This window comes from Ambystoma mexicanum, chromosome 10 (genome assembly GCF_040938575.1).
Source record: "Ambystoma mexicanum isolate Mex_15411 chromosome 10, UKY_AmexF1_1, whole genome shotgun sequence".
Taxonomy (NCBI): Eukaryota; Metazoa; Chordata; class Amphibia; order Caudata; family Ambystomatidae; genus Ambystoma; species Ambystoma mexicanum.
In genome coordinates this window covers 223,239,251-223,258,668 of record NC_090932.1, presented here as the reverse complement: position 1 = coordinate 223,258,668, position 19,418 = coordinate 223,239,251, and the positions used below count along the sequence as shown (strand labels likewise).

At 50.5% G+C, this 19,418-nt stretch overlaps 1 protein-coding gene across 4 annotated transcripts in view; it reads right to left on the bottom strand.

The window, feature by feature from the left end:
• XPO7 (exportin 7) overlaps positions 1-19,418 on the bottom strand; it is a 1,985,528-nt gene that overhangs the window by 1,248,068 nt on the left and 718,042 nt on the right. For all 4 annotated transcript variants that reach the window (XM_069617724.1, XM_069617725.1, XM_069617726.1 and 1 more), the window contains 2 exons: positions 14,228-14,347; positions 13,880-14,026 (listed from right to left, as the gene is read on the bottom strand). In XM_069617724.1, the coding sequence (XP_069473825.1) occupies positions 13,880-14,026; positions 14,228-14,347 (267 nt within the window). The remainder of the gene's footprint in view (positions 1-13,879; positions 14,027-14,227; positions 14,348-19,418) is intronic.

The window sequence follows — 19,418 nt, the reverse complement described above, 5'->3', positions numbered from 1 at the left end:
CTCCAAGCACAAGGTGTGAAGTGCCTGGAGAATGTCCACCGCAATGTCCGCTGGGGGTTGCGGAAGTGGGAGCGACGGAGGCAGCGGTGTAGGGTTCTCCAACTCCTCCACAGCCTGCTCCTCCTCGTCGGTCTCGTCGCCACTATCAACGTCTCCCTCGTCGGGGTCCTTACCGTAGGCCTTTGCCTCGACTCATTTTTTTTCCAAAATGGTCTGGAGAGGAGAAAGCTTCTCCTCAGAGGAGATGTCTGTGCCCCGTAGGACTGCCGTGCCCCTCTCCTCTTTTCAACCAGGGGAGATGGTTTCGGGGAGATGGTGGGCATCGCCTTGTCCGGTGTCTTCTCTATGGGCTGAAACGACGATTCCCTCCTGGCAGGCAGGGAAACTCTCGCCTTGGGGGCTGCACCCTGCAAACCCACGGCCTTCGCTAGGGACGACACCACTCCTTCAATGGAAGGCTTAAGTGGGTGAATCTGGGCCTGTACGACCTTGGTCGAGCCTGAGGCCTTCACCTTTGGGGGAGGGTCAGCGCCCCACTCCCCCTTGACCTTCTCTGCCTGGCCCGTCCGGAACTTCTCCAGAAGCTTGTCCGGATGGTCCGACTTCCTCTTCTTCACCGAACCCGAGTGTTGGCTCGTGGTTGAAGGTGCACGAGACACTTAGCTGGCCGCTAGGGAGCCTGTCGCAACGGTGCTACCGGTGCCCGTGGACTCGCAGTGATTAGCCTTATGTTGGGTCGCCGGAGCGCCCTCAAAGGTCTTAGAAGACCGCTCAGTTTTCTTCTTGTGGCTGGGGGAGGCATGCTGGCGGGACTCACCCATAGCATGGGCCTTGGCCTGGAGCCACTCCGTGAGACGCCGGCGCCGATCGTTTACACTGCAGGGGACCATCTCCTTGCAAAACGCACAGTCTTCCTCCACGTGTCTTTGGTCCGAATGCAGGCAATAGAGGCACAGGGAATGCCAATCATCTAGGTAGATGTTCCGTAGGCCACATCCTGGGCAAATCCTGAAAAAGGTGTCTAGTCTTCCTTCTCCTCTGCCATGTCCACACGGGGTAGGCCTTGAAGAATCTTCTGGAATCTTCACTCAATGAAATTAAGCCCTTGAGGGGCACTGGAAAATCCAAAAACGGGTCCCCGTTAATAGGATGATGGGTCGATGGAGCTTGATGCTCGATTGACCGAAAAATAGAGTAAAACTCCAAAGCGCAAAATGCAGTAAAAAGCCAGAGAGCTAATCACGAGGACTCCCAACACTTGAACGTGCTGTAAAAATCTGAAGATGGCTGCAAGAGGAGGGGCTTAGGTAGAGGGCAGTCATTGTCTGGGGGGCAGTATGACCCAGAGACCAGTCATTGGTTGTAAGGAGAAAGACAGTTCAGAAGTGAAACAGATTTTTTCTTTACTGAGGATTCCCAGCCTGACGATGAGGAATATTCATGAGCATGTGAATCCATGCCAGACACCATGCTGGAGAAGCATGGCTTCACTGGGACTTGGCTGGAGGCGAAGCTGTTCAGCTGCAACAGTCGTCAGCAGGACTTGGTTCCAATTATGATCTGCCAAATGGCTGCAGGATTCCTTGTATCAAAGATTTGGACTTGAAGCACGCCCAGGTCCACCCATGGTAAGAATCTGCCCCATTCAAACTGGCAGTGGTTATCCAATTAGGGATAGTCACTGGCCAAACATTCTGCCCAGAAACCAACATTCAGGGTTTTGGATGTGGACTGGGGGATCAGCCCCCACTTCTGGCAACTCACACCCTCACTTTGCCCAGTAAAGCAGAAGCTTTTCCCGGGGAAGGGCATTCCATATATGGCGATTCCGGACCAGAGAGGGCACTAAGGGAGACATAGCTCCACAGTACCGATAGTCTTATGGGCTGATCAGTGCCCCATAAAAACTAGCACAGAGCAAGTGAAGTAAAAGTTAAGGATTTGTCTTACCTCAAAAAAGATCAGAACAGCAGTCAAAACAAAAAGAAAGGGTGTCCCATAGAAGTATATGGGAGGAAAGCAGCAAGAAAATGTTTTTCCTTACACACATTGACAAAATAACACTGCCATCAACCTGTCACTTACTGCACTGAACACAACCAACTGGGTAAGGTCACTTGCTCTGGGAAAGACTGGGGACTTTCAGCCAACCCTCCCTGAGAGACTTTTTCTCAGGGGGCACAAAATAGCTGTCCCTGGAGAGGCCGTTGATTCAGACTCACTAGGAAAAAAAGGCTTAGTGATCCAGTTCAGAAAAGCAAAAAAGCTCAGAGTTCAGACCAGAACTGCTAACTAGTACTTTCTGCTCAACAGGGGGAACACTTGTGCATTTAGTGTGATGAAAAGTGCACATTTGCATAGATGTGAAGGTCCACAGTGTGGGTGAGGGCACTAATGACTTTCATGTAGCTAATTTAGATGGGACAACATATCAATGGCAGCCATACAAACAAGTTGATTTTTCTCTCAGGCAGGGGACAAGTAAAGGAAATGCCAATTACTACTTCAATGCAGCACAGTGAGCATTTTATAACTCCCTTTGTAATAAATAAAAGGTCAAATGCATAGTTTTCACATACACCTGCAATTGTTGGTGGGGGTCAAAAGGAAGGGCAAAAACCCCAATATTCTAGGTACAAAGTTAAAGAGAGGACAGGAAAAGCAAAACTCTGTGTTTATGCTTACCAATAGCAAAGGGGTGTGGGGCTCAATAAAAAAGATCAGTGGTAATGTTAATTAAGCTGAACAAAAGCAGGTACATTATGCACTTACACCCATTTTACTCAAAAATCGCATGATTCCCTCTATTAATAGGACACAGTAACGGCAGCCAAGAGGGCAAAATCTAGTCAAAGGCTGGATTATGTAAATAAAACGCCCATAAATGCTGGGCTTAAGAGGATTCCTGCCTCACACATCAATATAACACTACCTTAAAGGCCCAAGCAGGATACAGGAACCTCCAGGGAGGTTTTACAGGGACTTCTGCCCCGAAGTAAGCCACAGTCAAAATCCCACCCTCAGTTATTGTTCCCATATTTCCTTCCAGCTTTCCCATCTATAGTTCCTGGTTGTTTGGGGCTTACTGGAGTAAGTAGAAGGGCTTTGCCGTCTAGGTTTTCCTGGGCATAACTTCAGCATGCATTGGCTCACAAGGAAAGGAGTACATTCCAGGCATACCCCGTGCTGTAACGAACACCTCTTTCCAGCTGCCTTTTTCAGCGTTGCGTCCCACAGAATACAGTTGAATCCCATGATACTTTTCTTCCAATTGAACACATAGTTCCTCCACCTTTTCCTTCTCATGCCTTCCTAAATATCTTAGTTATCCCTCAAGCCAATTAGCTATCCGACTTCAGCCGAGTTCGCCAATTACCTTTACAAATATTGTGACACAATGAGTCAAGTGGCACCAAAGGAATTGCCACCATTGACTTTAAAAATTGCTTAAGGACTGGCCACCAGGGGGCGCACGAATGGCAAGCTCCTCTGCATGAGCTCTGCATCAAGGTCCAATAAAGTGAACTGAGCACCCACTATTGGACCCCCCCCGAGCTGGAGTTCATTTGACACCTACGTCTGAAGGTCCCCTGCATGCTGCACGGGAAAATCTGGAGCAAAACGGACGCACCTTCACCGAAATATAGGCCCTTTAAGCACAGAGGAGAAACTGCGCAGCAAATATAGAGTACAACGGCGCCTCGCCACCCCGCGTCACGGCTGCAGAGTGTACCAGCCTACGGCCGCCTGACAGTGCCCTGCAGGCTCATCATACGCCTGCACACCTACCGCCCCAGAGGGTTTGGCTGACTGACAGTCAGCACAAGGGGCATCTTGGAGCCAGCAGGGAAAGCTGTGAAATGAAGCGCTCACACGGAACGAGCCCCGAACATACGCGGTGGTCGGAACACATCGAACTTGCCCACATGGCCAACAACGCAGCGTCCTGATCGGAGAGGAAGGGGGACACCAGCCCAGCCTGAACATCAAGGTACTGTGCATATCGCCCCCCCCTCCCGACTCCCGCTACCAGCTTCGGGCTGAACTTCAGTGGAACGCCCCATCTACCCAACGAACCCTGCCCGCTGCAGTGTCTCCCTCCACACTGTACCCCGCACCCACCCGCCCTCACAGATAACGTTGTAACGTGGCCTCTGACGGGCACCCTGCTCCGCTCCACCACCCAGGACGCCGACTGTCCGCGCAGAGGGGCCTGCTTTCGCCCCCCTTAGCAAACAACCACGCACTGGCGGGACACACAGTGTGACCGCACCTCCCCCTGTACATTGACTCAAGGGCCAGACATGCTCGCCTCCTACAGCATTCACACTGTCAAGAGGGCGCAACGTTGCTACCCATAAGATTCACTCCTCTGCGGGGGCCCCAGGCGAGGCCCACCACACGTGTAGGACAATTTAACAAGCACCCAACTGCAGCTTCACAAGGTCAGATACCTACTTTGGTGAGCAGTCCCTAACAACCCACCCTAGCACACGACGGATTGCTGAAGGTGCAAAGTGTTCTGGGCAAACACGAAAGCCTACCTCTCCGGATGGTGTGATACATCGACTTGCCGCCCTGGAAGAAACCTAGAAGCTTCCCATTACTCTGCAACACCCCACTGCAGAGACTTGCGAAGTTACTTCACCTCGCCACGCCAGCGATCTGGCATTCCATACAATTGAAACCCATCTCCCCAATGTAGCAAGCATCCACCCAACTAAAACCCTCGATCTAAGTGAATAACACGCCCCTGGGAATCCTGACTGAAAGGCACACGGAAGCCCTCAAAGAGCACTGTCCCAGTCCACGAAGCTGAGGGCTGGGCCCCTGAAGACGAACAAGCTACTACCCAGAAAAGTCCCCATTCAACCTCCTCCAGGGCCATTACACCGAGGATTGGGCCCCAGCACTGCAGGACATGTCCCCTCCTCGAAATCGACATACAGCCCAAACCACGTTCCTCCTGCATTACAAGCTCCCACTACAACCCATTGGGATTCACAACTTGCCGCCATCCAGCTCTACCTAACTTACCGGTTACAGCGCCAGGAGACAATATTGTCCCCCACCCCTGCAGTACATGCCACAAGGAGCTGCACGTCCAAACGCTCCAGATTCACTGTTTATAAACACTAAGGAGAAATTGGCAATATATAAGTTCACGCCATCGCATGACCGGCACAGCTCGCCTAGTGGCAGAACAATGGCGTCACAAAGATCCGAGGCAGCCTCAACCAAGGCGGACGATGCCGACATTCTCACCGAAATGAGAAGCATGAGAGCAGACATTGGTGGTAAAATCAATAAAATCACTCAAAGGATGGACAAAATAGAGGATAGGCTGGAGGAAGTCGAACACAACCAGACATCCCTGAATACCCTAGAAACTCAAATGGACATGCGCATCGCGGAGCTTGAAAGTAGGGAAGAAGAATTCCGCCTAAAGGTTGATGACCTGGAAAATAGGGAGCGACGCAACAACATACGCGTCTTTGGAATCCCAGAAAAAAGAGAGCGAGACAGAGTCCGATCTAAAAAGAACCCTCCACACCCTACTGAAATCAATATTCAATGACTGTTAGGGAGAATTCTCTCTTTAGGCTGAATTTCCTAACCTAGTGAGTCCCCCAGTAACTTTGCTGGATTTCTGGAGGTTGTTTTTTTCTCCTGCCAAGAGTGAGACTCTTTTTCTCCCACTCTTGGACATGATTTATGGTGTTCCTTTGACTGTTAATGTGTTTTATGGGCTATGGGGTCCTTTACTCCATAGGGTCTCATGTGTTTTTACTATGTGTGTTACACAGCACCCTCCGTGCAGTAACACAGGGGTGTCATAGTGACACCCCACCATAGACTCCATACCCTGGGACTGACTACTGTCTCCCAGGGCATGTAAAGTCACCATTGGCTTTACTAGTCCCAAATTATTAACAGAAACCAGTACAAACCATCATATTGTGGACGTACTGGTCGGGGCAATTCGATTGCCCCGGGGTCTGTTAGTCGAGGGGGCACGTCTCCGTCCCCCCTGATCGAGTTTTGGCTGGTGGCAGTGGATACTACTTTTTATATTCGACCGCAAATATTTCCCTATGGGATTTTCCCATTGTTCGAGGCTACCAACTTTATTTAATTCTCATAGCCTCGAACATACCGCCGGTTTATTTATTTAATATTAATTCGCCGGTTGGTATTTTTTGCCAGGACTCGATTCTAAAATGGCGTTTGTGTTCTCTTCTGTGACTCCAACCCAATTCGAGCCCTTTGTTCCACTTTTTGGCGGACTTCTCCACAGAAGCCTCCAAAAGTGGTGCCACTCTGTCTGGGTACCACAGGGGCTGTGGGAGGGGGTTTAGGCACCCTGGACTGAGTTATCTTGGTAACTCAAGTCGCACTCTTGTGTGATTGGCCCAAGTGGTGAGCCGGCCGGCTCACCACTTAGCATGTTTGATTGACAGCTAGGCTGAGTGAATGGGGGTGTGCTGCATAAAAGCAGGGCTTTGGGGACTGGAACTTCAGAAGTCGCCACAGGACCCGAGAATCTGATGAGGGAGAAGCTGAGCCGACCTACCACGATGACACCACCGGTGGAGCCCTGCGGAACCGACTCACCACTTCCCGACGACAGAGAAGATCTCCCGGCTGGAGAGGCTTCTTCCCCTGACTGGTGGGCACAACCAGTTTACCTTCTTCTCTTCGCACCCCAGACCGGCTTGTGGTCGAATTGCCCGTGCCAAGCACCCCGGCAACCGGATAGCCACTTACCACTGGACCGCGAACTAAAGGGCCGCTCCTTTTACCTGAGAACTCTGCGGCTGGTTTCTTCCCTGGCAGTGCAACGGACTCCTGTCTTCCTCCCTGACGAGATCCTCTATTCCCCCGGACGAAGCAACGACTTGCATCCGCTGCCAGGAACAACTGCCCCCGCTGGAGTATTCGCACCACTTTAAAGTACCGTGTCCGCCAGGCCTCCCTTTCTAAAGATTGCTACAAGTTAATAATAACCCCTTAACCTTCTGGACTGGGCTGGCCGCCTTGACCTTCTAATTGGTCCCTTTCTTTGGTCCAACTCTTTTTTGAACCTTTTCAAGACTTTTGTGCACTGCAACCGTGTGACCTTGGACACATTTCGTTTTGATCCCCTTAAAGTGGATCCGGCCTTCTGAACTCTAAACTCACGGTTTTACCTTGCCTTCCTCTCTTGTTGTGTTCTTGTAAAAGTTTTGGGATCTGTTTCAATTTATTCTCTGCTTTTCTCCCCCTTTTGAAACAAATTATTAGAGTGCCATCTGCGTTAAGCTTTCACCGCTGTCTGAAAATAAGTGGGGCTTTACTTAAGACTTGTCTAATATTCTTCTAAGGGAGTGTATATCTTTTAGTGACCGTGTTTTTAAATTGCTTACTATTAGTGCCTGTGTATTTTTCTAGATCTGGTTTCAAATAAATAATTATATCTCTTTTACACCAAGCCCTGGTCAGTGTTTACTTGTTCTAATGTGTTCTTTTGACCTATTGTGAATACTCTGTATACTGCCTAACTCTTCTTGAGGGAAGTCAGACTGCTCAGCCACAGCTACCAAGTGAATCTGTGTGGTACGGACTGCTACCAAGTGGGTTTACTGCCAAACACCTGTAGTCTTAAATCTTTTGCAGTGGTCCCAGAGGGAACTGCACAGGTTTCTGCCTAACGACGACTTAGTCGACAAACCCAAAATTGACCGTATTCACAGGGCCGGCGGCAAACCAGGTGGTCCGAGAACAGTGCTAGCCCGATTCCATAAATATACAGACAAAGCTCAAGTCCTGGAGAAGGCCAGACGCACACCGCAAATCACACTGGACACAGCAAATATTTCCATCTACCAAGACCTGTCTTCCCTCACGTTGGCAATGAGGAGAAAATGCCTTCCACTCACCAAAATGCGCAAAGAAATAAAAGACATACAGTACTGTTGGGGTTACCCCTTTTCACTCGCCTTCGAGTGGGAAGGAACTGACATAAAATTGACCTCTGAGAAGGACACTGGTGGCTGTATCGCAGACCTACTAGGAATCCACGGGGAGGAGCCACCCCGGAGCGGAGAAAGGCCTGAAACCAGGGAATGGCACGTTAAAGGTCCACAACGAAAGAAGATGCAGGGTTCCACGAAAATACAGATGGATGAACGCCTCCCCGGACGCGGAACACTGAATCCTTCGTCTTGGTCCTCCGGTGGTTTTCCGTAGGTACGCCCGATGACGGGTGCTGGGGTGGATGAAGATTAATGCAGACGACAAATGGACACCGACTACCAACGGCAAATGAGAGTAAGACTGGCATTCTGAGGGCCTATGCAACGTCCCAGCTGTTTCACACAATGCACCTCATGCCTGGTCACATTTACATGGTGGAAGCCAATACACCCTAATCGGCATCAGACAATGAGGTGGTGACTGAACACTAGAAGACTGGTGAGGAGAGGTAACTCAGGTGGTGCACAACTGACTTAGATACAAATGTTTGAGGGATTGTGGGTACAACACACGTCACTATAGGGATAGTGTTACAGACACGCCTTGTCGACGTCCCCTTTTCAACTACGAAAAACAAAATGCAATACTCCGCAGTGACCACTGGATGTCGGACCTATGCACAGCATGTGATTCTAAGCAGATTAACAAACATCAGAAACCTAGATACAGAACACAGCTCACATCAACATTATTGTGATATAATGCAGGGGGATTTGGGGGCTCACTGTTAAGTTAAAATATTGCATGATGAGGACCATTCGATATACGGTCCCCGCTGGTGGTCCGAGAACGACCAGGTGAATATAGCCAGGCCGGATCGGACGTGTGTGGTGTGGGGGGAGGGTGGGGTGACGTGGGGTGGGAGAGTGGGACGCGAAGGGGAGGGGGGTTGGATGGGTGGGTGGGAGGAGCGGCAGAAAAGGCTTTACGGAAAAAGGAGACTGTAGGAGCACCCAAAATCCATGGCAAAGAGTCAGGTAAAGAACCGGATTTTAGAACAAAGACACCAGGCAGGGAGGCTTATCACACAAATTTACATCCAATAGTAACAACGTCTGCTACACTTAGAAAACACACACTACGCATATGCACACTCAATGTGAAAGGCCTGAACTCTCCCACTAAGCGATCCATGTTAGCAAGGGAACTCAAGAGATCAGATATTGACATTCTGTTTAGACAGGAAACGCGATATCAGAGAGGAGAGAGGCCTCCCCAGTGGGCTTATAGGACACACCTTTTGGAGCTTAGGCATCTTTAAAAAGGCAGGTGTTGGGATCCTGATCCGAAAGAGCCTCCGTATAACGATTCTGAACCTCTGGTAAAACACGGAGGGAAGGGCCATGCTAGTGGTGGGAAATATCCGGGGCACGATTATCACCCTCGCCACGATCTACGTGCCCAATCAGGGACAGAAGAGGTTTTTTCACACAAAGACCGAAAAGGTGTTTAACAAATCACAAGGTCATATAGTCCTCGTAGGCGACTTTAACACGTGGATGAATTGTGCCCTGGATAGGCGAACCAAAAACGATGCACTGCACCCACCTCAAACGCAGGAGGAGGCTGGAATCAAAACAACCCTAGCCCTATACGGCCTCACTGATAGCTGGCGCCACCTGCACCCATCAGATAGAGGCTTCACTTTTCACTCCACCCCCACAATACTCTCACACGTATTGACTACATGTTCCTCTCTGAGGGTCTGCTCAGAGTGCTCCAAACCGCGAATATACACCCCATTGCATGGTCCAATCATGACATGGTCATGGTGGACATGGACTGGGAAGCCCTTGCCCCCCGTAACACGAAATGGAGATGCAACGAATCCTCCCTATGATCTGACACGGTCTTCATGGAAGAGTTCCAAAATGAAATCAAACAGTTCTTTATTGTTTATAGGTGAAGTCGCAAAGGCCACTTGGATAGGGAATCTCATTAGAGAAGGACCCAGAAAAAACAGGGAACGCAGCCTAATAGAGAAAAACATCAGGGGGGAAACTAGACACAGCAGAGAAGCAAGCACAGCCATCCCCACAAAAGAGACCCCAACATCGCGCAGAGGCCAAAGGCCTCGGGGAGGAACTCAAAGCTCTAGAGACAGGTAAAGTGGCTCAGACCCTACAATATTTGAAACAGAAGTACTATGAAAAGGGAGATAAGGCAGACGTCCTCTTAGCTGCCAGACTCCGAGCTCAAAGGGCAGAGAGATGGGTAGACATGATAGAAAGAATAGACAGCACTCTCATAGAAGCAACAGTATCCTCCCCGGAAGGGATACAAGAGGCATTTGCCTCCTTTTACGAAGACTTATACACCAGTGACCCACCCCCTCCCCCGTGAAGTCTGGACGCTTATCTTGAAGAGATGGGTCTGCCGGCATTGTCTCTCACTGAAGCAGAAGCCCTTGACGCACCGGTCACTGAGGAGGAAGTTTCAAATGCTATCAAATGCCTTAAGATAGAGAAGGCACCAGGGGATGACGGCTTCACGCCCGGCTTTTTTAAAACGTTCTCCACGCTTCTCGTCCCCTTTTTGGTGACCCTCTTCAATGATATTTTCAAAACCGGCCAAGCACCCCCATCTTTCGCACAGGCTCTCGTAACGGTCATCCCAAAAGAAGGTAGGGACCAAAAACACTGCGGATCATATCGCCCCATCTCACTCCTCAACATAGACGCCAAAATATATGCGAGAATCAGAGCAGCCTTACCAGACTAACACACTTACAGAGGTTAATACATCCAGACCAAGTTGGATTTGTGATGGGGAGACAGAGGGCAGACAGAATGAGGAAAACATTACATCTAATAAACGAAGTACAGGTGGGTTGGGGGTGCGATCCAAATCTCCTGTGTCTAGATGCCGAGAAGGCATTCGACAGGGTGGCCTGGGATTTCCTGGAGAGGGTTCTGGTCTCGATAGGCTTAGGAGCGAGGCTACGACGTGCCATTAAAGCATGATACCCTTCTCCAATTACCTCAGTGGCAGTGAATGGCGGCTACTCGAGATGGTTTGCATTGGAGAGGGACTAGGCATGGCTGTCACCTATCCGCAATATTTTTTGTCCTGTCCCTTGAACCACTAGCACAGAAGCTGAGGCTCGACAAAAGAGTAGAGGGAATTAGAATGGGGGGGGGGAACAAGAATATAAACTGGGCCTGTACGCTGATGATATCCTACTGCACATAACCAACCCTCTGAGCTCCATCTCGGCAGCGATAGAGATAATTGAGGAATACGGTCAACTAGCAGTCTAAAGATCAATACAGGGAAATCGGTCCTCCTACCGATCGATAAGAGCAAGGAAACTGAAGTGGACCGATTTGCACCCCTAGGGATGAGGGTCAGCCTTACTACGCTCGGATAGCTTGGCATCAATGTTACCCGTGAGCTGCGGGACCTATATGAAGCCAATTTCCCCCCGTTATCTCTCACTATACAAAAAGACATTGAGAGGTGGTCTAGACTCACCATCTCCTGGATGGGCCGCCTGTACACCATCAAGATGGTAATTCTGCCAACGATGCTCTACTTATTTCAGATGCTCCCCAACAGATTACCCAAAAAATACTTCACTGCCTCTAAGAAAACCCTCCTCGCTTTCCTTTGGCAAAATAAGAAGCCCAGGGTTCCCAGAACTTTGCTCCATCTCCGAAAAGACAATGGGCCTCATTACGACCCAGGCGGTAAGTTACCGCCTGGGTCGTACCTTTACCACCATGGCGTAAACTATGTTTACGCCATGGTGGTTGGCGGACTTACCGCCCAATTCCGAGGTGAGTGGGGCGGTAAGTCCCCATTAACCCATTTACCCTTCCCCATTCCCATTTTTGCCCCATAGGGCATAATGGGAGTGGGGAAGGCGTTAATTACGCCACCGTAAATTACGGTGGCGTAATTAACAACAAGGTCCCTTAGCGCCATGGATTTTAACACCTGCTAAAAGCAGGTGTTAAAACCTCCATGGCGCTAAGGGACCTCGGAATCAGGCGGTAAGGGTCGGCGCTGTTTACGCCGCCGTAAACCCCTTACCGCCTGGGTCCTAATGAGGCCCAATGGAGGAGTGGGGCTCCCAGAGCTAGAGCTGTATTATAGGACAGCCCAATTAAGAGTGCTAATCCCGCACCTCAGACAGCAGGCAGACCTCCACTGGGTAGGCTTCGATAACTATCACCTCTGCCCATACACTGTAGGAGAGTGGCTCTGGGTGCCTGGACCCCAATTATGAAATAGTATTAAAAATCACCCTGTCCTTGGGACTATTTGGGCTCTATGGAAACCAGGTAAAGGAATGAAGGGGATCACGACATGGCCCTCCCCTCTAGGACACCTATGGGTACCGGGGATTCGGTACGACATTCCGGACCCAGGGAGCTTCCAATCATGGTACGAAGCAGGGCTCAAAGGGCAGGCCAATTGTGGAGAAGTAAGGCATTCATTACCATCCAGGAGCTCGAGAAAGCACTAGGTTTGGGCCAGCTCTCAGTATTCCAATACTTGAAGCTATAAGGGTTCATGACTCGAGAGACCTGTAAAGAGGCATTACAGAGAGACCTCACCCTGTTCGAAAAGATTCTTGCCACCTGTACAGGATACAAAAGTCTTATGAGTGCAATGTATACAGCACTAGTAGAGGTTGACACGGCCCCTTCACTCGTATTGAAGAACAAATGGGAAGCACACCTTGGGAGGCACCTCTGCCAAAGGATGTCGCTCCAGATATGTAGAAGAATCTCAAAAACCTGTCAGTACGAGCTACATGGTGTAAAGCTATTGTATAGATGGCAGTACGACCCGATTAGATTGGCTAGGATGTACCAAAAACTAAACCCATAATGTGGGGGAGGTTGTGGCCAGAAGGCAGATTATTGACATATGTGGTGGGAGTGTAGGGAGGTCCGAGTTTACTGGGATGAAGTGGTCAGTTGGATTAAAGAGCTGGATGGGGGGGAGAGGGAGAAACAGCCATTCTTGATCCCATTTGGCTTGGTTGAGAGGGAGGAGGAGGTGGTGGTTAAGGTACCCAAAATGATACTTGTGCTCTTGCTGGCTGCGAGGGCCTGTCTCACAACGGTCTAGAAAAGGGCAAGCCTACCCACAAAAGCTGAATGGATCAATGTCTCCAGAAATAAATTTAGAATGGACAAACTAACCGCTGCCCTCCATGGAGACCGCACCTTTATTGACAATGAATGGTCTGAATTTTAAGCCAAGTATATCACATGAAGAAATGTGTGTGCAATGTGATACAATGTAAAAATAATCGGTTGAGCTGCCGAATTGCCCACCAAGAATTAAGATGTATAAAGATGTGCCGCTGCCTAATTCACTGAGCGAGCACGGGAACTCTATTGCCAGACTTTGAGAAATATTGATCTTGCCTACAGCAATATGTGAAGGGGTGGGGGGAGAGAGGAATATGGGGACAGTGTTATTTGAAATGTTAAATACAACATGTTTTTTCACACGCCCGAAATCAAGTGTCTTGGTTTTGACCTACTTATACGTCATGTCAAGTTTCATTAGTATGGTTGTATTGACAATTGAAACTTCTTTTTTGAAAAGAAATAAAGCTGAAATTTAAAAAATAAAAAAGTTGCTTAACGCTCACAATAAAAAGGACCATAAACACCACCATGTAACTAAAAGGAAATATCCTGCTTCGCCACAGCTTCTATTAGATGCTTTCAAAAGAGGAAAGCTCAGAGGCAGCGGAAGGAAAACATGATAGGAAGATTAAGATCTCCATTTGGAACACAGAAAAGGTACGCTGTTCACAAAAAAGATGGGCACTCCTAATATCCCCACTGAAAACCCCAGATACACTAGGAATCCAATGCAGGGTGGAAGGAGGCAGTACCTGCAGGCTAGTCACAGTGAAGTTTGCTATTAACCGGATGACCTCGGGGTAATTCTCCACCTTGACTAGTTCCCCCAGTTGATAGTTGCTCTTTAACCGTGCCAGCAACCGACAGAACTCATGGTAGTTGTTGGGGTCAGACAGACTCTGTGGAGATAAAAGATAGGCTTCTGTTAGTTCTACACAAGAGTGCTGCCCCTGAATACTTTACTTTAAATCAGTACATTAAATACTGGACATGCTGGGCAGCGATTCCTCAAGAGGCCTAGGCAACAGACTGATGGGTGAATTGGCTGAGTGAGTCAGAGGGAGAAGGACTCAAGACATGTTATGCCTGGCTCTCCTTACCTGTGGGTTCTCCAGTATACGCTTCACTCCATCCACAAGATGTGAAAGAAACTTGGCCCTCTCAGCATTGTTGAAGAGTGACCGCCGTACTGATGCAACCTGTACTAAGCATGATAAGACCTTTGGGAGAAAAAGTGGAGAAACTCATTAGGGGAACAGATCTTATTTCCAGATAACCCTTGTCTGTCAACTCCCCCATTCTTCACCTGACCCACCGTCAATCTTCCAGCATCTGACCTGTACCAAACCTGCTGCATCCAACCTTCTACTATAGGCCAGGAACCCCTACATTAATTACCAAAAGTGACCTATCACACACACCACTGACCTCCATACCCTTCCTGAAATCCCAAATAGCAGCCCACTTTCACCTGCCAGCAGTACCCCCTACCTACACCACCCTTTCAATTCTTTGTCAGAGAAAATAGGCTGAAGAACATCTGTTCTGTACCATTATTAATAACATGGTATTCTATAGTAGAGGTAATTGGCTATCTCTTTAGCCATGCAACCCTAAGCAGTAGTGGCATAGGCGCTTTGCTCATTCAGTCTTGCAGTAGATAGCAACTTATATAAAGAGCATGATTCACCAGACACCTATTATCCGAGGCAAATTGATGTGTATCCTTGAGCAACCAAGATTTTGCAGTAAGCAACTCTAGAGCTCTGTGGCAAACTTGAAGTTCCCCATTCACAGGTGCTGTCTGTATAAAGTCACTTTCAGGGGCGGACAAGTTAAAAGGCCAAAGTATACGTTTAGAAAAGACCAGTCTTTATTTCCAATTCACACGCAATACAGTGAAAGAACACTTAAGTGGATCACAGTTAAAAAATATGAGTTACTCACCGTAGTGATTAGCGTACTCTTAGTCCTTAGTCACCTTTCGTTCATACTGCATGAGCATCCCTTCCAAGGGACGGGAGACAGAACCTTTTTCACCAGGAAAACCTTCTTCCCCCTTTAAATTTAGAGGGGTGTGGCCCTGGGAGCATGCGCTGCCTGACCCCACCCACCGGCGCCAATTCCTCAGTCCCCATTGACACGTCGACAATATTTTACATTGCCTAATGACACCAGTATTATTAGGGGTGACGATGGTGGGACGTAAGGAGGAAAGGGGACTAACAACGTTAGTCATTACGGTGAGTAACTCATAATTACTCTTAAGTCCCATCCCCTTTCCTCCATACTGAATGGACGATTACAACTGAATGTTGCCCTAGACACCCCCCTTAAGCAAATAAGTTCCTTAGAACCACTTGTCCGAAGGCCGTGTCTGATTTAGAGCCGGTGTCCAAACAGTAGTGCTTACAGAAAGCCGAAGGGGTGGCCCAAGTAGCCGCCCTGCTTATGACTTTCCACGGAACTTGCCGCTGGAAGGTGATGGCCGTGGCCTTGGCTCTGACCACATGAGCGTGCATGTTGGCTGGCAGTGGCTTGTGCTGCTCCTCATAGGCCTCTTTGATGGGCACAACCAAAAAGTGCATCCGACTTACAGAAGCCCTTGGTACTGTCCAGATAGAATTTCAGAGCGCGTCTGACCTCCAGACTGTGCAAGACTCTCTGAGCCTCGTCCTTGGGGTCGGTGAAGAACGTAGGTAAGACTATTTCCTCGTTTAGGTGATAGGCAGAGGGCATCCTTGGTAGAAACGCCGGGTGAGTCTGCAGGACCACCTTATCCCTGTTTAAAGTGGCATAAGGTTCGGAGATGTGGCCTCTTGATGGGCCGGTAAAGCCTGGACAATCCCGCCAGATGTTTGACATGTGTCCACCTGAACGCCAGAGTGCGCCAAGAAGGAGAGCACGTCCGCCAGCATGCAGTAAGGGGGTCGATCTGCTTAGAGTCCGCCCAGTGACAGAACCTGCTCCATTTGCTTTTATATTGGCTCCTGGTAGCCTGTCTTCTGGTGCCCTGAATGATCTCCAGGTTAGCCCGTGAGAGGCTCCGGTGCTTGAGGGTGATCTGCTCAGGAACCACGCTGCAAGGGCTAACTTCTGAGGCACAGGGTGGAGAACCCTGCTGGGACAGGAGAGGTGCCGGACCCAGCACGGAAAGTGAATGGGTGGCCTGTCCATGAGGCTGAGCAGTTCGGAAAACCATGGTCTCGCTGGCCACCAAGGAGCTATCAAGATGATGCAAGCTTCCTTCATCTTCAAGAGTACCCTGGGGATCAGGGGTGTGGGAGGAAAGGCATATGTGGTCATGCCTTCCCATTGAATCTGCAATGCGTCACCCAGGGAGCCAGGGCCCAGCCCCTGCCAGGACGAGACTTGAAGGCACTTCCTGTTCTTCCAGGAGGCAAACAGATCTACCCGAGGATGGCCCTATGTGTTGAAGACCACCTGCAGCACCTGGTCGTTCAATTGCCATTCGTAATTGTCTGCTCCCAGCCTGCTGAGTCTATCCACTTCCAAGTTGGCCTCCCGCGGGAGGTGGACGGCCGTGAGGTAGATGTTTTCCAGTGCCCATTCCAACATGCTGACCGCTAGGCTGCAGAGCGGAGGGGGCCTGGTACCCCCCTGCTTGTTGACATAGTACATGCTGGTGGAGTTGTCTTTCTGGATAAGGACAGTCTTGCCCCCAATGAGCGGAAGGAAGGCTTTGAGGGCTAACCAAATGGCCCCGAGCTCCAGCCAGTTGATATGTGACTCCTGCTACTGCCGGGACCAGACTCCATGGACGGTGTGGCTGCCAAGTGTGGCTCCCCTGCCCTCTAGGGAGGTGTCCGTAGTGATGGTGACTTGCGGCGAGGGTTGCCGGAAGGGCCTGTGGTGAGGTCCGAGCGGACAGAAGGCGGTTTGCTGACCACCATGTGAGGTCTGAGTGGAGAGAAGGCGGTATGCTGACTAGCTCCGCTTGGGAACCCCTCTCCTGATTCCATGAGGCTGCGAAGTGCAGCTGTAATCTCCTCATCCGGAACCTCGTGTGTGGAACGACCAGGGAGATCACTGCCATGATACCCCATAGGTGTTGGTACCACCAGGCCGAGGTCACTGCTCTGGTAAGTAAGTGCATAGTGGCCCTCTTGAGGGTCGTAATCTTGTCCTCCCAGGGAAATACCTTCTCGGAACACGTATCCCAGATGAGGCCCATGAAGGTGAGGTTCTGCGTGGCCTGCAGCGGAGACTTCTTGTGGTTGATAGTGAACCCCAGGTGTAGAGTGTTCATAAGCGTTGAGGAAGTGTGAGTAACCCTCTCGGGGGATCTCACCCTGAAGAGCCAGTCATCCAGGTACGGGTAGACATGGTGGCGTTGGGCCCCAGGTAGGGCTACCACTGCATTCATGAGTCTGATAAATACCCTGGGGGCTGAGTTGAGGCCAAAGGGTAGCACCTTGTACCAGAAATGACAGCCCATGATCCTGAAGCGTAGGAATGAGGTTGCCAAATCGGAACGTGTAGGTAGGCATCCATCAGATCCAGTCTCCCCTGTCTAATGTCTCCGCAATGAGTGCCGGCGTAACGATCTTGAATTTAATAAGAGGGAGGGAGAGGTTGAGGGTGGATAGGTCCAACACAACTCTCAGGCCAGCCTGGTTCTATTTTTCTATGACGAAAATCCTGGAATATAAGCCTAAGCCTCTCTGGAAGGCTGGTACTACTTCCACTGCTTGGCTCTCGATGAGCGACCGGATCTCCGCCAACAGAGTTGCCGTCCCAATCTGTGGGAGAGGAGGGAGGAGAGGGAGGTATCGCTAGGCAGTACCCCTTGTATACTACAGAGAGGATTCAGTGGTCTGCGAAGTTCTGGTGCCAGAAATGCACGTGAGAGGCAAGCCTGCCACCCAGTGAAGACACATGGACCCGAAGGGACACGCCATGCCTTTTTATCGTCTGAGTCTGCTGCTGAGGAGGGGGATTGGAAGAAGCCCTTGCCCCGCCCCCCCTTCTGTTGCTTGCTCCGGTGCTGACTCGGCGAGTGGTCAGGTTGTCTCGACCTCCGTTCCTGGAATCCCCGGAACCCACCAAACACCCGCCCCTTGTCGGAGCGTTGATGCGACTGGGAGTACGCCTTGGGCGTGGCCCTCCTCGCCAGTGGTAAAGTGGAAGAGGTCACTACCGTCGAGCAGAAGGTCCAATATGCGATCCTGGACGTCGGGTTTAAACTTAGTAGCCCGAAGCCAGGCCGTCCTTCTCATGTCTGTGGCGATGCAGATGGCCCGGGAAGAGGTACTGATGTTGGCCACTGTGGACTTCATGATGTCCTGCGCTACCAGCCTGGATTCTCCTAGAGCCGCCTTGAAGCGTGCCTGGCTCAACACTGGAAGTTCCAGAAGGAAGTCTGCTATTTCCCACCACAACCTCTGGTTAGCAGCTGCCAGCATGGCATCCGCATTGGCCTGACGCAGGTGCAGGGAGGCGTTAAGAGTACGCCTCCAAGATTTTCTCCTCTTTGACTCGCAGTGCAGACAACGAGGTGGGCGAGGGCAACTGAGGCTTAGAGTAGAGTGATGCTGCCGCGATCACTGATGAAAGCGGCTGGGGGTGCGTTGATAACAAGAGTGTATCCCCTTCCATCTGTCTATACTTGGCATCAAGGCGCCGATTGACAGGTTGGGCCGAGTGCGGCTTGAGCCACCCCTTCTTGGCCAGAGCCACAACGTCCTTCTGCATCAGGAAACCTGTTTTGGTAGGGGGTCGTAGGGTGAGGACTTCTGCCAAGACCCCCTCCTCGGGCTGCTTGCCCTCAGGTTGAGGAAGGCCCAAATATTCTGCCAAACCTGCAAGCCTGTCGTGGAAGGCCTTCAACAGACGACGGCATGTCAGGGTCCTCCTGCTCGTCTGTGTCCACAAGAGTGTCCGGCTGGTCCGGAGCGGGTGGAGGAGTGCTAGGTGCCGTGGACTGCGGTGTGGGGACCTGAGCCAGAGGTTGCTGCGGAGGCTGGTGTGTAACCTCCTGTACTGAGGGAGGCAGAAAAGCCTGAATCGAAGGAGCTGGCAGCGGGGGCTGCGGTGGGGCTTGGGCCTGTGGCGCCAGAACCATATGAGGAATGACTATGGGTGCCGGTGGAGTGACAGGAGGGAGCAAGTTCCTTACAGCATCCGTAGGATGGCCCCCATCTGGTGGTTCGCATCAGTGACAAGAACCTTTCGAAGAACCGGTCTTCGGAGGCAGAAGAAGAGGCAGGAGATATTGACAAAGTGGCTGAGGGCTGCTGGAGTCAGAGCGCACTGTCTAGGTAGCAGGGG